Below are 17,101 nucleotides of genomic sequence, written 5' to 3'. Positions count from 1 at the left end.
TATAAAGGGTATGATGCTCAGAATGCAATAATTCCATGTAAGTAAGTACAGCAAATTTCTTTTCTTGTTCTTTTTGACTGAAATATAAACTACTTTGTACATTCATTTAATTCCAGATTAATGATCGTTTTATATACATATTTATATTTACTATTGCTACCTTGAATAAAATTTAAATACACACTGTTGCTAAGCTTCAAAGCCATATGATATACCTTCAGTTCGATTTAACCATTTTTTCTATAATTTATCTGGTACGTTTTGCATAAACTGCTGAAGAAAAAATTACATTCTTGCTGCAAAACCCTAAGTTGCTGAAAGCATTCTTCTTTTAATTCATGAATCTTAGCTATGCAACAGATGAAGATTACTAAGTAAATTGAAGTCGCCATATTATTGAAAATAAAAAGTTAGTTTCCTGCATAATTTAGTTAATATTGGTGAATTTTAGCGATTAAACAAATGTATTAAATATTCCCGGGATGCTTACTAGCGCAAAGGGCATTTGCTCAGAAGGGCTATTTTCGTTTTGGCATACTAATTTCGTTTTGGCATTTTGCGTTGAAAATTTTTAATGTCGGATCACTTTTCGAATTGTTGACACCAAATATTATCGCTCTGTGTTATATTTAAAGAAATTAAATAATTAAGAATCTGCATAAATGTATGTATGTTTCTCGCATTGTGATAATGCAGCGGTACCTAGAGCCATCAAATTTTGAATAATGTAATCTTCCACCGAATACGGGCATCTAGAAGTCTTAATTTGGAATTTGAAATTTATTTTATTACCTGTTTCATATTTTGTAACACTTCAAGGAATCTTTGACTAATAAACTCAACGATTTCAAAGCTAGCAATGGCAAAACTGTACGGACAAAAAATAATAATAATAATAATAATAATAATTAAAAAAAAATCTCCAGCGTATGAGACTGTGTATCGAAAATTCTAAACATATGCTTATTTTAAAATTATTTTGCGATATTACTGTTGAATTAAATTTTATTGTTTAAGTACGAAAAACATTTAATAAATAAAGGTGACGCACAAAAGATTAAAAATCTGAAAGCTTTCAGATTTTTATTTCTTATTTTAAAAATTTATTTTGGTTTTTATGTTCATTAAAGTGTACAAAATTTCCAAAGTGCCTGATCATTTTTGTGAGCCACGTTTAAAGTTCAGTTGACAATGAATGGGGATACCACGTATTTGCTTGTGCTTAAAGGGAGTCGAAATGTTTTCGCAGATTCAAAAAATTGAATATTACAATCTAAATTACTTAATTTTAAGGACATTGTTGATAAAGTTATTGCACAAAATTTGAAAAATTAGTTTCCAAATGAAAGGTGAGAACTAACGAATTTGCAGTCGCAAAATGCTAATATATTTAGTTCTCAGCAGAGCCGGATAAAGGGTGAGGCAAGTTAGGCACTTGCTTCGAGTGAACAACTAGGAAGGACAAGAAGTTGGCTATGACAAGTTAAAATTTCATTTAAAAAAATAAATTCCGAGTATTAACTTCCGACTTCGAAGAATACTTAAAAGCATTATATTCTTGATTTTGTTTTCATTCCCACGTATGTTGAACAGTCTCTCTTTCACTTGAATTAGAGCTCTTACATCATAAGACTTCATCAGGCAAAACTTCTCAGTCTCCCATAATATGGAAAGAGCTACGTTTGCCTATAGTTTGTTTCAGCGGAGCTAAATCGAAGCAACGTGTTGAATAATATCAAGAGATTAAATAGTGATGCTTGAATTGGAAATATACTTATCTTCAAGTTCTCGATTCGTTTTTTATGCAAAGTCGGTCTTTTTTCGGTATACATTTTATCGCTGAATGGAACTCATAGTTCAAGGTTTGTCCTGTTTTACATATGTTTCAGTTTTCTCAGAACGGTGTATTTGGTTTTCTTTACCGTTACTCATTGAAAAATTGCAAATCTTGCTAGACGGATCAAGCAAATTAGCATCTTAGTTTAATTTCTACCGATACTGTAAAGAAACGGAACAACATAAAATACATCTTTTTTTGAGTTTTCTTGATTTATTTATTATCAAATAATTAAATAAGCTTTACAGTTGGCTTTTGCTTTCGAAGAAAACGCTTGTATTAGTGACAAAGTATCAGATTACCAAATAAAACGTACGAAAATATTTTTGTAAACACCATCGTAGATGTTTATGATAATTGTATTTCAGATTATGCAAGTGGTGCCAATAAATATTTCCTTCAGTAAAGATCGAAAACCGCTATCAAATGTCTAAAGTTGCCTCAAGAGCAGGATACATTCTTATACCAGAAATTCAGTTTAAAAGATAGGATCTCATGAAACAGTTTAAGCTACCAAGCATTATGTTTAGATCATACACTGAGCCTTTGGGAGAAGCTCGAGTGAAGTTTAAATACAAAGAGTGGATGTTCCATGAAGATTTGTATATCATTCCTGATGAATATGATGATGATGAACGTATGGGTTAAACTATAGAGTATTAGGTAATTTTGTAGCAGAAATCATGAAAAATTAGCAATGCCCTCACCGGGACTCGAATCTGGACCTCTCGAATACGAGCCGAGAGTGCTACCTTTACAACACGAAGGCATGCAAAAGTAAGGGAGAAAATATTCAGTTTTCAGTATAATGTTTATCGCTCTGAATGGAATTCATAGTTCAAGTTTCGTCCAATTCTACATATGTTTCAATTTTCTCAAAACCTTATATACTGCCCCTTTTAAAGGGCGACTGAGGATAAAGAGGCCCAGCCGCCAAATCCTGGTAGTGAAGAATCATCATCCACCACCTTTTAATTCGAGGGTCACTGTACAATCATTAGGTTATTTTGAAAGAAGACATGAAATATGAACAATGCCCTCATCGGGACTCGAACCTCGAGCTCACGAATACGCGCAGAATACCTTACACTAACGAAGGAGGAAAGGATTGAATTAGATTATTTAATTATGGCAAAGCGCACGAGGGCTATTTGCTTAAAGGGAAGGATGCCTTCGTGGAGGACTTTCTAAGGAAAACTGGCTCGTATACACGTTACACATGGGGAAAACCACGAAAACGCCATACAGCCAACCCGTTCGTGGGATTCGAACCTCGGACCGAACTACCAGTGCTCAGCGTCTTTACCGCTTGGCCGCTGGTGGGCACCGAAGGAGAAAAGAAAAGTGAAAATGCCTTATAAAACCATTCAAAATAAATACAGATGGGATCGATCAAAATACAGAAAATACAGGTGAAAACAAAGATATCATCAATCAAAGACAAAACTAAATCGTTCAATCAATATGTCTGAAACTGATTGAACAAAATCTCGATTATATACTGCATTTGATAGTTAAACTGAGATTGTATGGAGTTAAGCTCAGTTAAACTCCAGAGCAAAATGCACCCGACGCTTTACGAGAAAATATGCGATGAAATAATTCGAGTTTGTGTAGATTCCAAATATGTATTAATCTATTAAGAAAGTAAATTATCAGATAAAAAAAAAATCTGCGCTGTATTAAATAGTCTTAAAAATTCGAAATATTTCAGCAAATTGGATTTTGGGTGGCATATTTTGGTATAGAAGAAAACTATATTATCCACGTTATTTCGACACGTTATTCGACATAAAAGACGAAGAAGTTGAGTTTTGGAACTGAAACTGCCCCAGATGGATTTAACTGGATAATTGATCAAATTAAGAAAGGTTAACCGAAAACTATAATTTTTTTCGAAGATATTGTAATCCATGTCTTGCTTAAGTCTTGTCAAGACTACTTTACAGTGAAATACTGTCATGCGAAGGCATCTGTTCACCAAATATACAAATTAACAGTTGGGATTGAGTTCATACCGATTACGCAGGATCTCTTCAAAGATTTTATAACTACTCGTTAAAGATGCAAAATTATTAATTCAGAAGTCAAACATCAAAAATCAGCGTTATATTTTAAATCATTGCAAAAGGCATCTAGTTCAGAAAATATCATAAAATTACTTTACAGCATTTTTACAATTTATTTATATCCTCTAGTTACTTCTGATGATGCTTCAATTTTTATTAACGAAGCTATGAAATATTTCTGTTGAATGACTGGAATGAGACAAAATTTACCCAACCAGGACATCCAGCAACCAATCCTAATGTAATTAATCCAATTAATGATTTCTGAAAATTTTTCCGTTTGCTTGAAAATTCAAAGGACATTCCTTTTCTGTTGAGCAAGTGCTTTAGCAAATGGGAAGTATTTTGCAGATATGTACTTAATTCTTTAACTTTGCATTGAAAAAACAATGTTTCTATACTATGAAATGAAAGTTAAACAAAAGATCAAACCTCACACTCGAAACATTCAAGTCGGAGAAAGAGTAAGAAAGAAAGTTTTTGTAAACAATAAACAGAATTGAAAATTTAGAGTTATAACTAAAAAACGCGGGCTTCATCATTACACTGTAAAATTAGATGTAGAAAGAGAAGTTGTAAGATTTTTTCTCCCTTCGTACAGAGTGCTCTCGTGATATAATTGTAAATTACGCCCTGCTAACATCGGAAGGTTAGGAGTACGAGTCTCCATGCAGCTGTTTTCCTGTTTCTCAACTAAAATGTATATAAATAAAATAAAAACTCCTACAAGACTCGCCCTTGGTGCTTAGACTAAACATGTGGTGGATGATAATTCGTCACTACTAAGATTTGGCGACAGGTCTTTAGTCTCATCAAGCACCCTTTAAAAGGGGAATTCGAGTCCCGGTGAAGGCATAGTTCATTTTTCATACTTACTTTCAAAAAATTCTAATGACTCTAAGCATTACCTCAATAAAATTAAAAATAGGAAAGGGAAAGTAAAATTCAATGAATCTCTTTCGGACTCGAGACTCTTCCAGAATGAAAATTACAATTCTCATTATCAACTCTCTTGTTACTCAAAGACGCGAGTTCAGTAATATGAGAACACAACAACCAACAGAAGATTGTTTTCTCACTAAGCCGGAGATTTGAAAGAATACGATATCCACATGCATTATTACAGGAGTATGTCCTATCTTCATATTTTTACTTTGAGTTAACTAATTTTGTTAAGCGGGAGAAAATGTAACATACTTTACAACATCTACACCATTTTGAACATTTAATTTTCTATTAAAAGCAAATTCTGTTTTTTTTTTAATTGCTTGAATTCTTTTGAATTGTCATTAGTTTTATTTTTGGTTTAAGATATTTGTTATCTATAATCTAATAAAGTATGAGTGTTAAATGTAAAATACTAGATGTTTATGAAGGAATTTGACCATTCATCAATCCACATAAATGGACAGTTGCCAGTCACAACATTTTCTCAAATACTGACAAGGTTATGTCTTTTAAGATTGCAAGTTAAGTTTTAATTTATTGTATAATGACTTTCTATTCAATTTTATTACACCTTTAAAGATAGGATGGAAGTGAACAGGAAAGGCGTTATTTTATTTTTCTCAGGATTTTCAGAAAACGTAAATGGAGATAGGCTTTTAAAGAAGAAGAGAAAAAACTGAAATATATACCTAATTAAGTACTTTCTCTAACCAACTTTACTTTGGAAATTTCTCAATTTTAACTAATTTTCCATTTTCGGCTGCACATTCTTTTACTGAAGCTTAGTACATGCTTAGCATAACACTTCCCTGACGGAGGTGTGTGCAATACTACACCGTGCAAAATTAAGAGAATTAGCACATTAGTGTCGAATTTCCAAAAACCTAATAGACAGATTTTAATGAAATTTCGTATGAATATACATTTATAACAGATAAAGAGATGTATCATATAAAAGTCATTTTATTTTTGCATGATGCAGGAATGAAGGAATATCAAAAATCCATGTTGTAATATCGAACTGAAATTTAGTCTAATATGCCGTATGATTTCCTCTACAGTCATACAGGTCGCCCAGCGTAATAAAATACTGGACAAGAGGAAATTGAGGAGTCCATGTGGCTGCTCCCACTCGTGAAACGAGACAGTATCCAACTCTGGGATGGTTCTTGGAGGAGATGACATTACCTTCTAAGAGCGTCCCAAATATGTTGTATGGGAGATCAGACTGTCAATCCAAGCAGGATTGATTCATGATCTATCAGGAGATCTAACTTGCAATCCAATCAGCAAATATCCTCACTTTCGAGATAATAGTCGACCAGCTAAACCCACTGTGTACCACCAACTACACCCCAGAAACGTCGAACATGGGGCTCTAAGATCTCCTATCTGTACCTCATAGCACTCAGGAAGTCTGTGAAACGCATGCAGGAATGTGCGGTCGTCCAGCATAAAGCCTGCCCAAACCATTACATCTCCACCCGAAAAGGAAGGGATGATTCCAGACTCTCTCCAGGCACAGGTACGCCTAGGATAAGTTTCCAAGCTGAATGTCGACTCATATTTGAAAACCACGTTACTCCACTAAGTCTGGTCAAGGCGCATGATTTCTGTACCACACTGAACGCGCTCTTTTGTGTACTACAGTGAACGGAATGCAAACAGCTGGTCTTTTAGCATACAGCTCTATTTCATGAAGCCTTTGGGCAATTTTAAACCATGAAACTCGGGTTCCGGTGGCAGTATACAGCTCGCACAAGAATTGTGAAGCTGTAGCATTCTTGTGTCGCTGCTTTGAAAGTGCCAAGTAATGTCCCTCATTCGCCTTTATGGATCTTAATTGACCTTTTGCAATTATTCGCGAAATGGATCCAGTGTCCTGAAACTATTTTCACAAATTACAATGACACTGGGCGTTACATTGAACTCTGTAACACCTGCACTTGTGATTGGCCTACCTCTAATCTACTGACAATTCTTTATTTCATACCGTCATCCATATGTTCATGGCTACTCATTTTACCTGATACCTTATAAAATTTATCCAACTCTTGAGAATCTCGCGTAAGATTACGAGCACACTAGTATTATCCGAAAACCTTCGGGCATTTATATCCTCTTTACGATCACAGCTGATCAGACACGCTCGTGTATTCGTGCATTCGACTTTGAATATTCGCAGAATTTTTTGTGAGCATAATTAGTACCTTTGGTTCAGAATAATTCGTATAAATAGACATAATTTGCAGATTTCCTTTAACTTTGCACAAGAGTGTATTTCATGCCTTAATGTTTAAAGCCTACACAGTGCTGGTACTGACACTTTAAAGAAAAAATACGAACTAATTACTGCTGATTACGTATAGTGTTAGAATGATTCAGTTTCGTTATTTTCTTTTGAAAAGCTTCTTTTTCGTATATATTAACATCTTTATTGAGATTTTGTTTACTTATTTAAGAAGCGAGATATTTCATACATTCATATATACATTTATGTTAAAATATTGTTTGTTGCAATGCAGTCTTTTAGAAATTTTAGAACACGTGTATATCATAAGCATAGATTGCAATCTTTCTTTATAGTTATCATTGTGTTATGCAAACTATTCTGTACTGTAACCCCCCCCCCTCTAAAAGAATGCATCCAACGTTTGCCTGTTCTTGCTCAATCTTTACACTCACGAAAACCTTTTCTGTGTATCAAACAAAACTATTTTTTATGCAATATGATAACATTTTGTAGTTTTACAGATTCCTTCCGTTAGTAAAACCTATACGCTTTTTTAATTAAAAGATTTTCCCATTTTATCCATATAAAAGGATTTTTTGGGCATTTGTTGGTAGTTTTGGCATCATACCTTTTATTAAAATCACCAATTAATTTTGATGCTACGATTGATGTAAAACATAGGATACTGTGTCAAGTTTGTTTAAAATTAATAATTACATAAAAGTTGAATTCAAAACTTTGACTTTATTTAATCACATAATAAATATGTAATAAATAATCAACAATATTTTTGTGACATAGTGTTGCTTCTAAAACTGCAAGAATTTCTGAGAGAATTAACAGCAAGCTAAAACAATTCTTTCTTTGTTGTCTCTCATATCAACTTATATACATCTCTTTGCTCTTTAATTATAAAGCAGAGAACGAATCTTTGTTGCACTTAGTTCTTGCTGTAAATTCCTACTAATCTGGTAATATTACTTAAAGTAAGAAACAGTACTAGTATAAGTTGGGATTATTTCAACTGATTTTTATTTCTAACAGTTTATGACATACAAAGCTTATGGATAATCTATATGTATTGATTCTCTTTTGTACTACTTTAAGAATTAGGATAAATTCAGTCATTGGGGAATTTTGTATAAATGAGAAGAATATGCAAATAATGTAGTTAATATCTGATGAATTTAAAAATAAGTGAAAATAAAAACACCAAAACTGTATCTATACAAATCAGCATTTTATTTTGTGCGTCAGACTGTACATAACACAAATGCATAAATAACACACTGAGAGAGGAGCCAGAGCAGCCGTTAGTAATTCAGAAAGGAGGTGCTGCTGCATCTGTGCTGTCCTCTCTGCATTATTTGGCATAACGAACATTCCAAGAATGAAGACCTATATCCTTTAGCATTGTTAGAAACACGTAGGACCAAGGTTGTATTGCTAGAAAGAGTTGTACCAATGTCCTTGAGCAATGTGAAAGAACCTAGAATGTGTAAAATGAAGAAATGAGTGTATTTGAAAAAATATGCTGTAACGGGTAGTAAATACAGAAGATTACATTCGCATCTGCTGAATATGTCGTATAATTAAAATTGCTTAAATTAATAATTTAAAATAAATGAACTAAGTGATGTAGAAAACCAAATATTGTACGCAGTTTCCTCGAGTACATTTCTCATAACTGCTCTACGTCGTCGGAATTCTGCGACAATCTCTTTTCGCGAATTCTGAACTGATTTTCCGACATTTGTAAAGCAATTTTCGAATCTTTGTAAATCAGATTTGAAAACTCATTAAAAATTAATTAAAAAATAATAAAAGTTTGAATTCAAAAATAATGAGCAGACGTGAGAAATTTTTTCAATATACAAATACTATAAGAAGATTACTACTTAACATATTATTCATAAAAACATAATTTTAATGCAAAATAATAAAATAATTTTAATTCAAGTAAAATATACTGAGTTTAAAGTCATCTAAGGGCGAATTTTCGTATAAATGTTCAAAAAGGCTGCTGACAAATTTTGTTTTAAAAAATAAAGATAACCTTGTTAGTCTATAACTCTAAAACTTCCATTCTTTAATAGATGCGACACTAAAGCAAATATGGCAGTCTGTCTACCAAAATTTATTCTTAAGCGTATAAAGTATATATTTCTAATTTTTAAATGTAATGTAACTTTTCTTACAATGAGAAACACTAACAGGCGAATTAATATACCAGGGAAAATATGAATGATTAAGTTCGTAACTGAAGTCCGAAAACTCCTCCTAAAATAATATCTACTCGAAAGAAAATCGCTTATGCTGTCACACGTAGCTAACTTTAAACAAGAAGGAAAAGGAAACAAAAATCTTCGAAGGTCAAAACAAAAGAAGACCAAGGTGATGGAAATGACCTTGCCACAACTAGCTTAATTAAAAGTTTCAGGTAGAAGTCTGACGGGTCGAATTTAAATTAAATCGCTCCTCTTCATTGAAACTTGTTCTGCTTTTTCTCTTTTCTATGCCCTGCTTTATTGGACTATGGTCAGTTGTTAAATATGAAAAGACCGAAACAAATTTAGCTAAGTGTATAATTCTCGCTTTTTTAACCGAACGACTCTTGATATCTAAAATGCTTTTCGTTGTCTTTTCCCTTAATAAATGTTTCGTAAAGATTAAATGGACGCATAGGATAAATTTCCTTATGCTTCCAGATGTTTGCGGATAAGGGTTGATATTTTATGACTTAAACTGCTAAGTATTTTAACTTCCAATAAAAACAGCATTTTGCAAAATAATCGAATTGGCTAATGCTATTAACAAATTGAATGAACGATAAACATTTCTTTATAACCGAGGTCAACCACTCAAACTAAACGTCTTTTGATGGATTATGTTATGTATGGGAGCAGTACCAGAATTGGCACATGATAATAACTAGAATTATTATACGTATTAAAAACAGGCATATTTATTTTTTCAGCACTTTTTCACTCAGTTCCTGTCTGGATAATTTGAGGGCTTGCATTAACTTGCATTCGATTATTTAGGTCTAAAATGCTTTCGAATTAAAATTTTCGCTATTTGATTAAAAATTATTATAATTAATACTATTAGCTATAATAACGAATAACTGCAGCTAATAAAAGAAGGATGTTCGTTTTCTGTTTTATATTCAAGCTAATCTTTCTTATTCCATAAAATAAAACAATGGAGTGTTTGTATTATTATACTACCTCTGATATATTTCTGATCGTTTTTCTTATTAAAATTTTTAGTTTAATTTTTCAAATGATTTATATACAATATTACTTACACATTTAGAATGAAACGGTTTAACATTTTAATTTGTAAATATTGTTTAATTCATATATATCATAATCTTGATCAACACAACTATTACTATCTTACCTAAGACAATTAATAAATATACAATTTCTAAATTAAACATCTAGTAGTGGCCGTAAGAGGGAGCTCCATAAGCGGCACCACCTCCATAACCGGCACCTCCACCATAACCATGATGTTGAGGGGGTTGAGCATGGAGCTCAACATCAGCAGGGCTCTGGCTTTCAGTTCCGGGCTCGTTTGTCTTAACTGAAGCACGGAAACCATGATGATCAGCTACATAGTCAACCTGTCTGTAATTGCCGTGAGCATCAGTGTAACCGTAACTTCCTTGGACATTGCCATGTCCGTCTCCTTTCTCTTGACGAGTCTGCTTGAAGTCTCCGCTGTGGTGGTCGCCTCCAACAATGTCGTATCCGTAGTGGTAAGGGATGGGTTGGGCCTGGAAGTAAAATAGTATTAAATGTACCAACTGTGTAGCAATGAATACTAACTATTACTGTGGTTTGAATGTTTCTAAAATTGCATATTTTTTATGCCTTTTAATCCAAAATTATTTTCGCATCATGGGCTTAAGCATCTTGAATGGATTATTTATAAACTGGTCTCTCTTTTTCTAGAAGAAAGCAGTCTGATGTAAAGCTTGTTGTTGGCTCATTAGAGTAAGGATTTTATTGCAAACAGTATTCAGTAGTTTACCGATTGCTGGGCGAAAAGTAAATTACTGATTGTTGTTTCTACATTTAACTAAACTCCTGATTAAAGTTTTAAAGCTCCTTGGCAATTGACTCATCATAATTTTTAGAGCAAAAACTATGACAAGAAACTATGATCAAAAACTATGACAAGACCTGAAATCAATGGTTGCAATTTTTATTCTAAATTTAACTAGAATTTATATTATTAATTAGTAACTGATGTACAATTTTTTTTATAAAATAAAACATTCATTATATCTGATTCGCTTTTTGGAGCCAGTTCTAAGGCCATGTCAAAATACATAAGGAATCAAACTATCAATAAAACCTCTGTGGCTGTTTTCCGAAATTTTTAACACTATTTTCAGAAACAATCACAAAACTGCATGACTATATTATCTGTGTTATTAAATAGAATATTTGAAATAAATGCGTTGATAACTTACATAGTCATCTTGATGTCCATAGCCTCCTTGTTCACCACCATAGCCACCCTGGCCACCTCCATATCCACCTCCGTAGCCACCACCATAACCTTGGTGACCATACTGGGCCATGGCAACAGCCATCAAAGTTGCGATCAAAGCAATCTGCATAAAATTGTATAGAAGACATTTTGAGTAAACGTGAAATACGAAATCATCAAACGGACCATTAATACGACATCAGCATGAAAATTGTTTAATTTACATGTAACTAAATTAGCAAAATTCAGACTAACACAACAGAAACAATAACTACTTCTTTTTAGAACGAAACCTGATATTTATTACTCATTTATTCTGAATAATTTATAGGAAAAACTTCATTATTCAAAGATTAATTATAAGCATTAAGAAGCTTTCATCTGCCAAAACTCGCATGTGTTTAAACACAGAAATTAAGCTATTCAGTTGTGATTTCTGTCGGCCACGAAACGAAAATTCATTCTTAAATTATTATTAAATTATCATTTATTCATAAAAACCTCTGCTGTAGAAGAAAAGCTTTACTTTATTCTCATATGTTCATGTTTATTCGGGAATAAAGATTATTAAGATATATTATTTTTTGTTATCATATGATTGCTTCACAAGGAAATATTAGATATAGTTTTGTCTTAACAGAAACGAAGCGGTTAGATATACCGGTATACCGAAGCGGTATTTATTTGAATTTTAACTAATGATACTGACATGTAGAATGTGAAATATACTTTAAGAATATTTAAACTTGTTTGAAAAAAGTTAAAACTTAAAAAGCAAGTATTTAAAATTACAATGATTTAAAAGAAATTACGTGTTCTGATGTACGCATTTTTCTCTGAAATATTTCAAACCCGAAACATAAACATTGAAATATTTAAAATATAATTAGTTTAAATTTCTATTTTACTTGATAAATTATTTTATATTCTAGTTTTTTAAAATTATGCATCAAATTTAAATTAATTATAAGTTTTGCTAATTACTAGGACTTTCGGTACATTTGATGTACATAATCACACAGGCAAAACCTTTAGCATGAAAGATCTACTTCATTTTTCAATCCGAAATTTAAATGTTTCTCTCAGTTCCCGATTTACAGATTTTGACACTATAAGACTGTTACAGCGTTAAGTATACTATCATATTCTAATTATTTTTGAGATAAATCAGTAAAATAATATGAGTATTGTTAGGCTTGGTTAAATTCAAGATATTAAAAAGTTGCATATATTTCTCTGATAAAATAAAAATGCGTTTATATAACTTTGATCTTCATCTTTATTTGGGATAATAAGCGAAAAGCAGATGTTAACTGTAAGTGTTGAGGGATTTCTTGACTATGGCAGTTTCATTAAAGATAAAATAGATTCATTATCTAACAGGAAAACTACTTATCTATTTGTTATTACGCCCTCATTTGTAGTTATTTAATTAATGTACTGAATTATTAACCATTTTCAGGATTAAAATAGCAGCATACTCATTTCCATCAAAACTAAAACTCAGTTAGTTCATATTTTGCAGAATTCGTTTCATTATTATTTTAAATTTTATGCTAGTTTTATAAACAATTCTAAAGAAATTAGCAGCGCTTATTTTCGATTTACAAATGCTCAAAGAATTAATATCTAATTTAAAATTATTGATGTTTAGATTTATCTTTCTAAATAATACAAGATGGTGATGTGAAACTCTGTTCGCATAACTACAATGGATCTTTACGGGTTGTGGCAGTTTTAAGTTTCAGATTTAGGAGGCTATTCAAAGTTCGTGCTCCACTGAATGTCTTTCTCGCTATTTTAATATAATTTAAACTTCCTTTATATTTTTAAGAAACTTTCTTGCATTATGAAATATATATCATTATATTAAAGACAAATTTGACTAAACAATATTAACGCTATTACTTTTATTCGTCAATTGGCTCATGATCCAGATTATAAAACATTAAATACGAGCACTCGTAAAAGATAATTTTCTCTCGTAATCGTATAACCGCAGGTGGGCTTTTATGGTTTCCAGTATGTAATATTAATTTCATATGAGATTCCCCATCAAAATTACCCCATGGAAGTACTTTTCTACTCTAGAAAGTTATCTGGCGAGAAGACAAGAAATTATCCAATATTAACTGTTTTGTCGTTCCTACAACGAAGTACAAATTTTTATATCTAATACAAACAAAACAAAACAACAACAACAAAAAAAATTTTGTTTATCTTTACTCTGTTATATATTTTCTAAATACTTCAAAATAATAATTTTAGAAAATAAAGTTATCATTAATTTTACAAATCATTATAATCCTATCCTTAGCAGTTTATATCTTATACTGTTTTCTTTTCTAAATTTGCTTTCAAAAATCTTTAGAAAATTCAACTATCGATTTAGAAAGAGCTGTACTTAACTTACCTTAAGCATCTTGCTAATAGAAATTCGTTGACTCGAAAGTCTAAAACTGTTGTAACGGTGAAAGCTGTTGGAAATACACCTGACCATGTGCCACCGCTCTTTTATACCATTCCAATAAATGACAAAAAATATTCTCCTATTTTTCTACGTTCTGGACGCCCTCAATTAGAAACCCAAAGCACTTTCTCTCACGCGGCGAACTAGATCTCGGCCAACAGGGTGGGGTTGGGACGCTTGAAATCGAGAGTGATCGGGGCTACCTCCAACTTCCTGGCGGGCACATGTGTGTTCGCTATCGACACGCCCTGCAGAGAGCATCTTGAAATTTATTGAACACTATTTGCTTTAGAAGGAAGATTTACGCTATTTTCCGCAACCAATTTATTGTTTATTTCAGTAAGCTTAAGATACTATTACCAGAACATCCTTAGATCCAGAAGGAAAGGAATTAAAGCAATTTGGAAACGCTTGACTTACATTCACATCTTGAGTACATTTAGTTTGTTTACTCAAAGATCACTCTAGACAAAGAATGCACTAGGCAGTTGTAAGATCTCATGTTTTACTAGAAGTTTACTTATCTACATGGAGAATAAAAATAAATCTTCGTTCTTGATTTAGAAATAACTCACAATGTCTTAATGCGTTTATTTCACTGATGAAACATTGAAATAGTGAAGAGTATTTTGCTTCATTTTCATTAAATAAGTTGGCATTTAAAGTTAATTAATTTAAAACCTGTGTTTAGAAAGCAATGCAATTATTTCTATCAGAATAAAAAGGTATTTGCTACCTGTAGGCATAAAAATTAAGTTTTTGAAGATGAAGTTTAAAATATCATAATAAAGTGAGTTTTAACTTAAATTTTGGATTTACGTAACAATAAATTTTTATGAATGTTTTCCATATTTATGTTACTCACTGTTAATATTTAAGTTAAAACAGCTTTTTTATATCTCTATGAATAGAAGCACAGCACATGTTTCATAACTTTACTTTCTGACAATAAAATTTTATGGCTTTCTTGTGTTCGCAAGTCATTTAATAGTTCCTTGCAATTAGCAACGATAGTCATTTTAGCATTTTCTTGCAACTACCAAAAACAAGATATTTTCAAATTTTTTAAACATTACACAATTCTATAAGTTTAACAATATGCACCACTCTGAAGAAAAAAGCATTTAATATCTAAGAATATGTTTTAAAATTTTTTTGTTAAAGAATTAACATACCTGCAATTAAATTTTCGGTTTCAATCTGCAGAGTACTTTCTATTTCCATCAAATATAAAAAATTTCGCAGCATATCTGTAATTCGTGGACCCACCAGCTGCCGAGCGGTAAAGTCCCTGAACACTGGAAATTCGGTTCGAATATCGCGAATTTGCTGGCTGCATGGGGTTTTTCATAGTTTTACCCACGTGTAACGTGTTAATACGAGCCAGTTTCTCTTAAAAAGTCCTTCACGAAGGCATCCCTCCCTTTTGTATAGTGTCTTTCGATGTATAAAATCTGCCAATGGAATTCTTGCTCATTTACCTTGCACAGAAAATATGAGTCTTCCTGTCGATTCAAATACTGAGTTTATAAAACATATTGCAAACTATTTTAAAGGTAGGCCAATAAATGCCGTTGCTATAAGGCACAATGCATTTTAAATTTATTTTCCGATGAATTAAAATTGTTTACTTTTGCTCAAAGTTTGAGTTAATGAGACATACTATGTAGATCGTTTTCAAATATTAGTTTCATTGATATTTGGAAATTTGTTGAAGAAAATACTGAAAATCCCAAATTTGATTTGTTTTCAATAGGACAGAGTTTAGACTGAGTTTTATACGCAGTAAACACGAATAATTACGCGTTTCTAAAATTTTATTTCTTCAGTTCTGAAATGATTGCAAAGTCATCAATGCAAAAGTTCCAATTAGTGCAGAAGAAAGCTTTGTAGCCTAATAATTCTTTTCATTACTCTAGAAAACAAAATGTACTAATCTGTAGTTTAACAGCTAAAAGTTTTTTATCACTGGAAATGCCGAAATTGCAGATACTGTATACAATATTTGCCCCAATCGTTTTGCATTTCATTGCGTTTTTTCCTTGAAACCTAATAACTGTTATAATATTTGAATACAAATTTCAGATTAATATTTAAATAATCATTAAAGGATCCATATTACGGTGGCTCGCATTTTATTTATACCTTCGCAATTATACAATCATATTCAAGAAAATTTCAAATTTACTTTGATCTTGTAAATACAACTTCAGCTTCTTTAGTAAGAACATTTCATGACTGTTTCTTATCAATAAGGTTAATTACTAAGCATAAGAATTTGAAACTTAAACACTCCTTATAAGATTTCCCTGTTACTTTGTGTTATTTAGCATACCTTATAAAAATACATGGTATAATTATCAGATGCCTTCCTTGGACTTTGTAGTTCCAGATGTTAATCTCAAGCTGTGCAAACACTGAAGTCACTCAGTGGGCTTCATGAGAAGAATGAGGTACAAAGTTAAAAATTGTTAAAAGTCGCTGTTTTCTTTCATTGAGAGTTATAATAATTAATGACAATGGAATCATAAAAATTCATTTGCATAGTAAATTCTTCCGAGTCGTGAAAACTACTAGACACAACGTAGCATGTATAAAGAAAACCTCCGATCAAGTTCTTTTAAGCTCTAATGCAGAATTGATATCAGATATTTAGAACGCAGAATGAGAATCAAATTTTCACACAAGAAAAAGTTTGAATAATAGTTTTACAATCACGAAAGAACCACGATGAAAGATTTCACTACTTTCAGTCTGTGAGCTGTTTTATATACATATGCAAAGATGATGCAATCATTAAGCCGATATGCTCATGCGATTTCATCATATTGAGAAGTCATTTACTTGAGATTGCATCAGCTTCCAATCTCGCCCCTTCTTTCTCCTTAAATAATAATGTCAAACGTCAGAACTATTAGGTTTGTTTTCCCCAGTACATTTAGTCTTCTTACTGATAAATTAAAAAGTAGATTTTTTTTTTAATTTTAAAAGAAGTAGCTTAAATAGATTAAAGCTGCGATGTCAAACTAATTTTATAA

General features: G+C 31.8%; 1 protein-coding gene across 1 annotated transcript; it reads right to left on the bottom strand.

The window, feature by feature from the left end:
* Positions 1–8,310: 8,310 nt before the first annotated feature.
* LOC118193003 (uncharacterized) lies at positions 8,311–14,163 on the bottom strand. The gene is made up of 4 exons (XM_035364035.2): positions 14,007–14,163; positions 11,574–11,717; positions 10,493–10,871; positions 8,311–8,576 (listed from the first exon to the last, which is right to left on the bottom strand). Exons 1-3 carry the CDS (start codon positions 14,091–14,093, stop codon positions 10,533–10,535), a joined length of 570 nt encoding a protein of 189 aa, XP_035219926.1. The 5' UTR covers positions 14,094–14,163; the 3' UTR covers positions 8,311–8,576; positions 10,493–10,532.
* Between the last annotated feature and the right edge of the window lie 2,938 nt (positions 14,164–17,101).

Source organism: Stegodyphus dumicola, chromosome 3, assembly GCF_044657685.1.
Source record: "Stegodyphus dumicola isolate Sdum_Otavi_A_Nest chromosome 3, ASM4465768v1".
Classification (NCBI taxonomy): Eukaryota; Metazoa; Arthropoda; class Arachnida; order Araneae; family Eresidae; genus Stegodyphus; species Stegodyphus dumicola.
This window is presented reverse-complemented; position numbering and strand designations above follow the sequence as displayed.

Coding starts and splice junctions, on each gene's coding strand:
- LOC118193003 (XM_035364035.2), bottom strand. CDS start 14,093: ATGGTCAGGTGTATTTCCAACAGCTTTCACCGTTACAACAGTTTTAGA. Junction 11,718..14,006: donor CTATTAGCAAGATGCTTAAG/GTAAGTTAAGTA, acceptor AATTTTATGCAG/ATTGCTTTGATCGCAACTTT. Junction 10,872..11,573: donor ATGGACATCAAGATGACTAT/GTAAGTTATCAA, acceptor TTTTACTTCCAG/GCCCAACCCATCCCTTACCA.